We start from the raw sequence: 11,859 nt of genomic DNA, 5'->3' as shown, positions 1-11,859 counted from the left end.
GGTATGTACATGAAAAGGAGATGGCTTCAAAATTTGAATGATCATTTATTTTATTTCCCCCAAGTGTCAAATCTAACATTTACATTCTCTTATTTGTGGAAGCTCCCTAACTAAAGGTAGTAGTACTATTCCCTTAACAGTGATAGTGTGACTTAAAATAAGAGCAAAACAAATTTTAACTATTTCTACAATGCAAAAGTAGCCCCAGGTAACATAAGTTAAAGGTCTATAAAGCATGATAGGTTCAGGCCGTTTTGTAATATATATATATATATATATATATATATGATCTGCTGCTGAAGCAAATTGTGTGCAAGTTTTGTTCAAATCATAAATAAAACAGCTATCATGCTGACATGACAAAATATGCCCTATCTTGACCATTACAGAGGCCTTAACCATGTCGTGTACAATACTACCATGTTTATAACATAACTAGTGTGACAACCTTGTTCTGTTTGGATCACTATATAACATGTGGTGTTCAACACATGTTTACAGTATAATTAAACAAACCAATATAGTGAAAAGTAAGACACAACAGATATTTTACATAAATTTTAATTAATTTTAAATAAATTGTCATGGCAACCCAACAATATGAAACATTTGTTAACATTTCAAGCAAATGAAAAATAACCATCAATAACAACAACATGTAGGGTTAACAGAATAAAAAAAACTTTGTCAGATCCAAACTGAAACTATCATTTTAAAGCCAAAGGCCGTTATCAATCCTGATAATAAAGACCATTCTAATAATATTAATATGTGGTCTTTTATCCCAGGTGGCCTTTATGTATAAGTTTAACTTCATTTTAAATTGACAAATTTACACAAATAAAAATCAGTGTTCACATAACATGCAATTAATTATGTGGAATAAACATTGTTTAAAATACACTATAACTTAAAACAAGTCATTGTTCATTTCCTCTAAGATATTTCCTCTCTGGACAGATGTGACAGTAATAAAACAAAACAGAATGAACATTATTAAAAATACATTTTCAAGCAAAGACCTTAATCATAAGAATAAAAGAAATTATAGAATGCTACATTGGTTCATTGCATTTAAACAAAATTAATTGAAATGTAAGAAATGGCCATATTTCATTTTAACCATAACATTGACATGTAAGATAAATTCCATGAAGTGGTTTTACATATCAACATCAATGCAACAAAGTGGTGACAGAATTTACTATAAGATTAAATTATAACTAATTACAGAACCTTAATAAATTGCATTCTTGACTTTCAGGAAAAATCAACCCAAGAAGTGAAATTAAATATAAAACTGTTTTTAAAATCTTTTTTAATCTTAGAGCAAACTAAATTTTTTTTTTAATTTTTGGTTCCATTTTAAATTAATCAAAAAAGGAAAGGATTACATAAAATTATCAGAAAAAAATTTGTATGAAAAACAGAATGGCAAGAATTGAATTTATCAACAAATAGGTTATATCAGTTAAACAATTAACATTCAATACATATGTAGCCAGAGCTCTAAACCTATGCCGCAAAAGTAACAACAGTTTGAATACAGGTTTTATTTTTATTTTCTCCACTTAATGTATAAAATTCATCAAAATGATGTCAAAATGTTATGTTTTCGAAATGTTATGTTGAAAAAAAAACAATAGATCTATCACAAAGACATTCTATATGTAACAATAACTACATGTATTTCTTAAAAAATTATGGATCTGGTTCAAATGGTCAAATGGTTTAAACTTTAGTGTAACATATTCTACCATAAAATTATTGATGCTGATCAACTATTACAGTAGAATTCCTTACTCAGTTATGCTCTTCCATTTAAGAAAAAACAACAACTTCTTTTCTTATTAAAAGGTTCTTGTGACCTTGACCTCTGTTTCATTTACTAACTGGGATAGGGGGAGGGGGGAGGGGTAATAAATATGTCAAAGCTCATGTTTTAACTTATAGTTTTGTTGTGCAAAGCTGAACAAGGTGCAAAAGAGTTAACAGTTACTACTTAGAAATTATTTTATTATATTTTAAAGGACATAGAGAGAATGGGAAAGTAATATTGTGATCTACTAACAAATTTCAATACTCACTACAATGTATGTATTAACACATCTTTCATATTATTACCAGTAGTATAAATCTTGTAGTATCATGTTAATGCAGTTATTTTTGAAAACCTGGTAAACTTTTAAGAATTTCAACTAAATCAACTCACGTCATATTTATTGTAGAATCACACTTGTGGTGCCAAATCATTAACATCTGTGTTTGATTGATTTCCATGCATTAATTACTTCAGTCTATCAATGACACAAAAACATACATATCTGAACACAAATGATTGTCTCAACTTAATTCACCTAATAAAACAGCATGCCTCCAAAAAATTCAAGCTTATTTTCATAAAAATTTTGAATGTATTTGAATATACCATTTCATGCAGTGAACAATGAAATTATTCACACACTGCAAAAAGCAATGCAAAAAGATCAAAATATGTAAAAAATTAGCCATTACTATGTTAGTTAGGCAGTAGAAATATGGTGAAAAATACTGCAAACTCAGTCATAAATCACACAGTAAATGTAAATTATTACTTGAATCTGGAATCTTTTTTACTATTCTTAAAATCTTAGTACATTTTTCTTAAGTTTTATTTTCATGAAATATTTTGGCTCATCTGGAGGCATGCAGCTTTCAAATCTACAGGTATGTTTATTCTCAAGTTTACTGTTTACCGGCGAGTCCAAAATTTTATTTCCCTAAAACAATGAATGATAACTTCACACTGTATTGAAAACACTTCCTTCATTTTGAAGTTACAAGTATTTTGTGGATTTCTGTTAGCTTCTCCTACTGGAAAAAAATGTTCACCTAAAAAGACATTTGAGCCAAGCCATGACAAAACCAACAAAGTGGGTTTGTGACCAGCATGGATCCAGACCAGCCTGCCCATCCGTACAGTCTGATCAGGATCCATCCTGTTCGCTATTAGTTTCTCAACTTGTAATAGAGTTGGTAAGCGAACAGGATGGATCCTGATCAGACTGCGCGGATGCACAGGCTGGTCTGGATCCATACTGGTCGCAAACCCATTATGTTGGTTTTGTTGTGACGCGGCTCATTTCTAGTTAACACTCAGTTTGTAAACAATGCTTCTGCCACTTGTCCGAGATTAATATCTTGACTAATAACTTGATCTTTAGGTTCAACAGTATCACTAATGGCCTCACTAGAACTTGTAGTTGCTTCATTGTGTGGTTTCAGCATGGATTTCATCGATATTACCATATCAGCATGATGGGCACGTTTAATGTGAGTTTTTAGATTTCCTTTTTGTGTGAATGCAGTGTTACAATACTGACATTTATGGGGACGTTCCCCGGTGTGTTTCTTCATATGTATCTGTAGGGCATTCTTCTGGTTAAATGCTTTACCACACAGTGAACAAATAAACGGTCTTTCTCCTACAAAATATACAAATCATAGCTTCTATAAATTCATGATTACTTGTTTCAAGTTTTTAATGTTAAGATATTACTAAACACTCTGGAAACAATAAATAAATAATCTATATTCATTTAATATACAGCAAGCTCCAACAAAGGTTGGGTTTTACAGGATTGTTTAATTTTACTGCCACAAATTCCTCCATGCATGTAGAAGATATGCTCATAACAAAACTGGATGCTGGCATCAAACTTCCCACTTACCAGCCTGCTGCCCACCAGGAGTATCCCATAACATGACCTTTTTTTTTTCAAACAGCCATATAAAAATTGTTTTTCATGATTTGAAACCTTTCTTGAATGACTTTACAGAGTGTATTAGTGGCAATATAGTTTATATGTCTACTTCTCAATCTAAAAACCTAACGTTCAAGCCCTAATATGGTCACAACTGTGAATCCTCATAAACTTAAGGGTAATGGACTGCCTGCCTTGAATGTTCCCGTAATTTTACCTTAGTTGAAAAATTTGTATAAAATTTAGCTTTATAATTACAGCTATGGGATAATTACAAACCTGTATGTATTCTGACATGTCTGTCTAACTGACTAGGTTTCTGAAATCTTTTGTCACAAAACTGACAAATATGAAATCCATCTTTAGTTTTCCCCATGTCTGCCCCCTTCATGTGAGTTTGAATGTGCTCCTTTAAATGACTGTTCCTCTTGAATGTTTTCTGACAAATCTGTGACAATAAAATACCATACAATACAATAAACCATTTATTTTAAGAGCAAACATCCATGCAGTCTGATAAGGCTCATTATTGTTCGGCTGGCAAAATTCAAATTATCATCTTGATACCCCAAAAGTTGATAATGAACAGTTCTTAAAATGGAAGTCATATTCATTAAGTAACCACAGCAACTGCCTTCAATTACCCAAATGTTGTTTCATAAAGAGTTTTTAGCATTACTCTGTGAAAAGCATATATTTTAAATGTATTACCAAAGAACAATTTTAGTATCTTCAATGCTCCCAAAAAATCCAAAAAAAAAGTCAACAAATATGTTTATTTGTTCTCATTTCTTTTTTTCCTATGTTTTCATCAGGACTTCAGTATCAGGCTTGCTGGGAAATTAATTTAAACAACTTGTACATATCTAGATTGTGTGCATTTATCAGGTAGCAACCTGTTTCCCTGCAATTCAATCAAACTACTCTAGAAAATTTGATACCCTACTGTGAAATTAACAATACATGTACCTCTTCAACTGTAAATACAATGTACATGCATGTGATTGCTATATTGAATGATTCACACACAGACACACATGTCAACTTAATTAACTATAACACTAGATGACAAGCTGGCTCTATATTGACTAATGTGCTTCATAATCAAATATTAAAATTTCATACTCCTGTTTTATTATGCTCACAATTAATTGTCTCGATTGCTGGCATCAGCATAAATGCTAATCTATATTTCTAGCTATAGTACATTCATTAGAACATATTATTCAAAGTTCTAATAGTTTTTTTTCCTTAAAAAAATATGTACCAGTGTTAATTAGGTTACAATTTTTTTATTCCAAGTACTACTAATAAATAATTTTTCATGAGTAACTGTCCTCTACAGAGATCCATTTACATTTTGGCTTGCATTACCTAACTATAGTGAAGTTGGTTTCCAGTGCAGATTAAAGATTGACCTTTTTAAAATTACTAGGGCTGGTCTACAAACAAAAACAGAAACTAATTGTCTTAGATGGTTTGACTTGTACTCCAAAGCTCTGTTTATTAAGCTAACTGGGTATGCTAAAATTGTTAGGCATTATCTTTTGTTTTCAGTCAATTAATAATTACTAATGAGTTAAAATTTATCCTCATAAAAATTATAACATGAAACTATTGTATAAAATTTATATTTGAGAACAGTTGCTACCAGGCAAGTTTAATTTCATGCCTATAACAACCAGTCACTTTTGATGTTTCATTTTTTGCCAATGATAAATTAACTACCCTTCATTAAAGACAATAATGGGAAATTTATTCGCAAATTTTCAAACAGACGTTTCCACAAGTCTGTTTATTTTGACACCTTGTCATCAAATATCGAACAAAATTTATTTTTTTCAATATCACATCTGATACCACAATAAAATGATACTTAGTAACAGGTTTTTGGTGTCCAATAACTGTTCATATTATATTATAAATTTATCCCATGTCAACACATTTTATTGTAATGATATACCGTAAATACATCAATTATAGTGAACACAGGCACTGTACAATTAAAAGTTGATATTTTTTCTCTCCAAAAAACAAAGTAAGTCAAAATATGAAATAATAACTAATAAACTCTGGATAGTAGTATTTTGACTTCCATACAAAAAAATCACTGTTATTGTACTAATTGCCAAAATGCAAAAGATACAACAAATGGTTCTGGAAATTGGTCAATGAGTATCTTTTTGGAAACTATAGCAGGACAACAAAGAAAAAGCTTTTTAGAAATGAAAATAAAAGCATTTCTTGAGCAGGGGCCTTTAAAATAATTTGTTTTCCAATGTTTTTTTTTTTTAACTAGTAGGTATAGCTACAACTTCTTAACAAGTAGGAACACATCACCTGTAGAAAGTCAAGAGCTGGCACTTGTGTCAATAAAGACACACCAATTTTGTTTTTTGTCTGGATTGGGTTTAACATCACACCAATACAGTATAGGTCATACGACGACTTTCCAGCTTTACTGGTGGGGGAAGACATTAGGTGCCCTTCCGTGCATCATTTCAGGCACAAACGGGCACCAAGATACACCAATACTGTGAGTACATGAACCAGGTATTAGCCACATAATGTACAGTGAGACCTTTGTAGACCTGTGCCATCTGATCGTGGTCTGAACTGTTTTTCTATTTAGTCATACTTATTTTAAAATATTCCTTAAAAGCGATAAAATGGTTTTGTCCAGATTAAATGAGAGACAAGTCCATCTAAGATATATAGCATGGTCAATACTGTGGGCTGGTCATTTTCAAAATATTTATACCACTAAAAAACTGACAGTTTCAAAATTAAAACAGGAATAGTTAAATAAAATACATTAATGCAGCAAAGTATATGTTCACTAGAAAAGTCATGAAAATACATGTAATACACTATTATTATCATGTTTAAGTAACCTTGTGAAACACAACATTTTAAATTACACGAATCAGACAATGTTGAACTTTTTCATATGCCTATAAAAAAAAAAGACCTCCCAACAATGTATCGGCTGATCATTAAAGCAACAGATGGTCCAATGTTTTAATATCAAAATGCTATTTGATATGTTCTGAATTCAACATATCAATATCACATCATATTAAACAGTTCAACATTTCTGAATTATTTCCCCCTTTCTAACAGTGGCTATGTGTGGTATTGTTTTAGAAATTAGTGGTATAAATAAACTGACATGTGATTTTCAATAAATACTTTTATAACTAAATATATTAAAATAGAACTTAAATGGGGGTAAAAAACTCTCTGTAAAAAGATGGAGTTGACAGTTCAAGCCTTTTCCAAAAACACAACAGGACAGTGTGTTTGACAATCCTAATGCTAGTTAGTGGAATCATGCAGGTCAAGTTTAAGGGGGATTACTATGTCAAAATTCATGACAGAGTTATGTTCTCTTGCCAAGAAAAAGAAATTTCTGTACAAAGGGATAAAAGCTGAAAGAGCAATGTCAGGCAATATGAAAACCTAAATTAAAATTCCATTCTACAAGGTAAAATAATTTTGTGAAATCCCAGTCAGTTTTATTTCAAAATTCAAATGTGTTCTGCCCAGCTGATTTTCTAGAAATGAACTGTATACTGCAATATGTAATGCTTCTTCTAAATTAAGGGCTAGAGATTTACAATTTACTTTATTCAAAAGATTCTGGTCTTGGCATTTCCAGTCTGATACCATCCCATATTACAACCTTAAATGATATCAATTATTAAATAACTGCATTGGGTGTTTATTATTAAATGTTACACATTTTAAAAATAAGTTGAATCAAAAGGCTTAAAAGTCAGAAATAATATGCAGTCATATTTATAATAATTCTTTATGAAAGTTCATGAAGCAATATATCATTGTATATATTGAGATATGATGCTAGTGTTACACTTGTGGCATATTGTGACAACTTTACCAAAGTACTAAGTTAACAAGAGCTGTCAGTATGACAGCGTGCTTGAACAATTCTATGTGTTGTATAGTAAAACAAGAGCCTGGATAATGTAGAATTTTCCAACTTCAAAAAAGGGCCAATTTTATGTCAAAATCCATGTTAATACTATGGGCCTTGGAGTATAACCTCATATTATGCTCAAACATAAGTGTGTGAAGTTTCAACCCATTTATTTCAATGGTTTTGGGGATACCAACTTGCACACACAAACTTAGCCAAAATGTGACTGCAACACAGACAAGTACAATAGCTTTCCTTATTCTTTGAACATTCCAGCTAAAAACGACACCAGTCAGTCATGATTATTGCACAATGGTATGCAAACCTTTATAAAATTTCTTCATAAAAAGAAAATAAACATTACTAGTACCAATAGAACAAGTTGCATTGCAGGTATTAATAGTTCTCTCTCTGACAAACAAGGAATATAATGCACTTATATATTTTGTCAATCTATTAAACATCTAATAAAAACTCAATTTAAAAGCTGAAAACATGTGAATGCTTCTAGTTTTTACTCAATAACATTCTTTTTGTCGACAATGGAATAAACTATTATCATAAAAAAATATTGAATTTTTTTGTAAAGAATTTCTTTATTACAATCAAAGAAAGAACTGATATAAACTTACATGACACTGGTGGTGTCTGCCATCATCAACTGATACCTGCTGTTGAGTGTTAGTGGCAACAAAGTCTCGTTGAACTGGCATGAACTGAATCGCAAGTTTAGGATCATGCATGTGATCCTCATTCACATCGTCACCTGTCGACTCTTCAATCATCTCACCAGAATTATCAAGGTCATCATCATCATCTTCATTATCATCATCAATATTATCAACATCATCATTATCCAAATCAGCCTGAAGTAATGTAAAAATAATTCTTTTCAAAATTTCTAAAAATCTCTCTCCCTAAATATATTTTACTGCAACTATATTATGACAACTTAACCAAAATTCAATACTTTGACCTTGATGGTCAAGGTTATTTAAAGCTCAAGGTCAAGGTCAGCTTGAGTCTTGATATAATAAAAGACTGTTTACATGTCCATGTTCACAATCATCTATCTCTCTTTACTCTCTTTAACAAAAATAACAAATTACTGCCATACAATAACCTGATCAGGATATGTCTTTAATCCCAACCACGATAAATATCTTTACTGGACTATATCTTTCAATATGGACAAAACCATTGGTAAGTTTAAGGGAAAATTTCAAAATAGACACTGACTGAATAGGGAACAGTGAAAACCATGATCACACAACAAGAATGAACCTGTTGATCTAGGTCGGCACTGGTTACATGGGTACAATCAGTTGCAACCAGCAAGTTTGTGAATCCTAAAAATTGTATTGCCAGGTCATGCATATATTTTGATGTGACATCAGTTGAGTTATACAAAAATAATGCTAACTGTTAGCTTTACACTACAAGCACATCAATGAAAATGTGATTCCTTCCAACTGTAAACATTTCTTATTTTGGGTATGTGGACAAAATACAAATTCATGTGGCAGCAAACTTAATAAATTAAATTTGTTAAATCAAATAACATTTTGCCTGCCAGAAGCACACATAATATAATTTTATTTAACTTGTGTAATAAATTCAATGAAATCTACAGTCATTCAACATCCATTATTAAATGCTGCCAGCCACTATGATTCATTATTTAGCAATATGAAATTAGGCAAAGCCTATGAACGAGGAAGTGGATTAAAATAATTGTTTATTTTTTATTTAACATTTCCCGTTTTAAAAGTGTTATTCGGTATTTTATGCACTGCTTTCAATTTTAATTTGAACACCTTGACAATTATTATTGAGCTGAAAATTTGCGATTGTTCCATTATCAGAATACCCCGCCTATTATCATTTAGTTTCATTGAAAATGGCAGTGCCCAACAAGATATGACACTGAAAATTTTACTGATTTGTATAGAAATCTATATATTTTATAATTGTTTTTTATTTGAATATTCCTTTTAAATATACAGGTGTAGTCTATGGCCAGGCAAACCAAAGTCTGGCTGCGCTTTGCAAACCCAGCCTTTAACTTCCCCATATAATATATAACTTAAGATTGATGATGATTGTACCTGATTATTAGCAGGCATCATGGTATCTGAGAGATCTGTTGTCATGTTGGGATCTATGGCTCTCATTTCTTGAGATTCTTGGTCTATATCTGTCTGTAGCACAGAAATTTCCATCTCTGAAAACCAGAATAAATATCAATTTCATAGTGAACAACTAGTTATAGTTCAGCTACAACTCTTGTTCTTCAATGTGTTGGTCATATCTGCAAGGTAAACTAATGAATAAAGAAAAACCTTTATGCTAAGACGCAACAAATTCTTGTAAAAACATGTCTATGCAACACTATGCATTTCCATTCCTCTTTAATATTTTTACCTGGGGACAATTTTTCTAACAAGAAACTTCTGATGGTAACTAAATAGAGTAAAATCTACAAAGCTATCATTGCTAGTAAAATTTCTTCAACTTTATTCAACTGACCATTAAATAATCATAAAGACACATATTATTATACCTTTCACAGCATCAGTTTCACCAATTTCAGACTGGCTCCCTGTATCAACTTGTATAACATTTTCTGTAGACTGTGCCACTGACTGAACCTGTTGTGTATCCATAACAACCTGGGGTTGCCCAATCTGTTGTAACAAAGAAAGACCAACTCAATATAGATATTAGTATTATTTTCACTTAATAAGTCTTTGTAATTTTGACAAGTCAATACTTCTAAATAAGAGACTTTTAACCTATTTAAAATGCTTAAGTACTTTAGCCAACTAAAAAATAAACCAAAGCTCAAATCTATAAATTATCTATGAAACTTTATACAGTCAAAATGGCCTTAATTATTTTCTCATGCCTATTATGCTTTAATTTTATTTCATTAAAATAACACTCAGTTTGCTACCCAAATTTTTACGACTGAATGGTACACCTATAAACACCATGTCAATCTTGCAACACCAGAGATGAAGATGTTTAATTTCACCCTCATCTCTAGGTCAGTAGGAGTATTAAAAGTAACTTTTTTTAGATCTATTAGTTCATCTGCAAATACAAGCACAAGTTTGTACCCTGTCTTAACTAACCTGTTCTTGTATAATTCCAGGATTTGCAGCCATAACAAATGTCCCTGGAGGCAATTCCTGGCTTATACCCATCGGAGCAGCCTGACTTCCCTGCTGCATTGTGGCCTGATCCATGCCTATAGCTCCTAGTGTCTGCACTACCATATTAGGATTTACACCGTCCTGGATGGACATTGGCTGTAACTGGATATTTGCCAAGTTTGGAACTAAGTTAGTATCATTACCTTGGTTAGGATTTAGTGTAATATTAAAGTTCCCAGACTGTAACTGTTGTAGAATATTGGCATCTATATGAACTGTTTGGCCTATACTACTTTGATCAAGTCCAGTTATTTGAATGCCTTGTGCTATATTTCCACCTGGTAACTGGAGCTGGACTCCCTCCATACCTTGTAACTGTAGCATCGAATCATTGAGATTCCCGTACCCATCTACTGTCAGAGAAAACGGAACCATATTTGCACCAAGCATTGATTGGTCTATATTTATCACCTGACCCATTTGTATTTGTCCTTGATTTTGACCTTGTGCTATAACTTGCTGTAAAGATTGGTTTGGATCAACTTGATTTATATAGTCCATAGGTTCATTAGGCTGGGGAACTTCCTGTATATTTATATTCTGAGTATTGCGTTTTTTCCTCATCGAGGCAACATCTTTGTAGTGAGACAGGATGTGAGATTTCCGGTGCCCGGATGTCCGGAACCTCTGAGTGCAATGAGGACATTTAAATGGTTTGGCTCCAGTATGAAGACGCATGTGAACTTTCAGGCTACCCTTTGTACTGAACATTGAAGCACACACATGACATCGAATCGTCTTCTCAACTGAAAATGATGAAATCTTTAGTACAAAAACATCTCTATAAATGATGGGAAATTCTTAAGAGCAAAAAAATCCCTATAAATGATGTAAAATTCTTTAGTGCAAAAACATCTCTATAAATTATAGATTAAACAGATGAAAATTATCCATAAGAAATGTCCACAGTGTTAAAGTTATTGCTGGCTATACGATGAAAATCTATGAAATTTTGTTT

At 31.8% G+C, this 11,859-nt stretch overlaps 1 protein-coding gene across 4 annotated transcripts in view; it reads right to left on the bottom strand.

Moving 5' to 3' along the window:
* Nucleotides 1–543: 543 nt before the first annotated feature.
* The window catches only part of LOC132746435 (zinc finger protein 236-like), a 41,716-nt gene continuing 30,400 nt past the window's right edge, over nt 544–11,859 (bottom strand). For 3 of the 4 annotated variants that reach the window (XM_060735572.1, XM_060735573.1, XM_060735575.1), the window contains exons 24-29: nt 10,821–11,647; nt 10,247–10,373; nt 9,792–9,907; nt 8,316–8,549; nt 4,023–4,191; nt 544–3,464 (exon numbers count right to left, since the gene is read on the bottom strand). In XM_060735572.1, coding sequence (XP_060591555.1) covers nt 3,136–3,464; nt 4,023–4,191; nt 8,316–8,549; nt 9,792–9,907; nt 10,247–10,373; nt 10,821–11,647 — 1,802 coding nt within the window. In that variant the 3' untranslated portion in view covers nt 544–3,135. The remainder of the gene's footprint in view (nt 3,465–4,022; nt 4,192–8,315; nt 8,550–9,791; nt 9,908–10,246; nt 10,374–10,820; nt 11,648–11,859) is intronic. The other variant, XM_060735574.1, reaches the window with a different exon arrangement.

Source organism: Ruditapes philippinarum, unplaced genomic scaffold, assembly GCF_026571515.1.
Source record: "Ruditapes philippinarum isolate M1 unplaced genomic scaffold, ASM2657151v2 ctg623_1_1_1_1, whole genome shotgun sequence".
Classification (NCBI taxonomy): Eukaryota; Metazoa; Mollusca; class Bivalvia; order Venerida; family Veneridae; genus Ruditapes; species Ruditapes philippinarum.
Note: the sequence above shows the minus strand (reverse complement) of the source record. Positions and strands in the feature narration are given on the sequence as shown.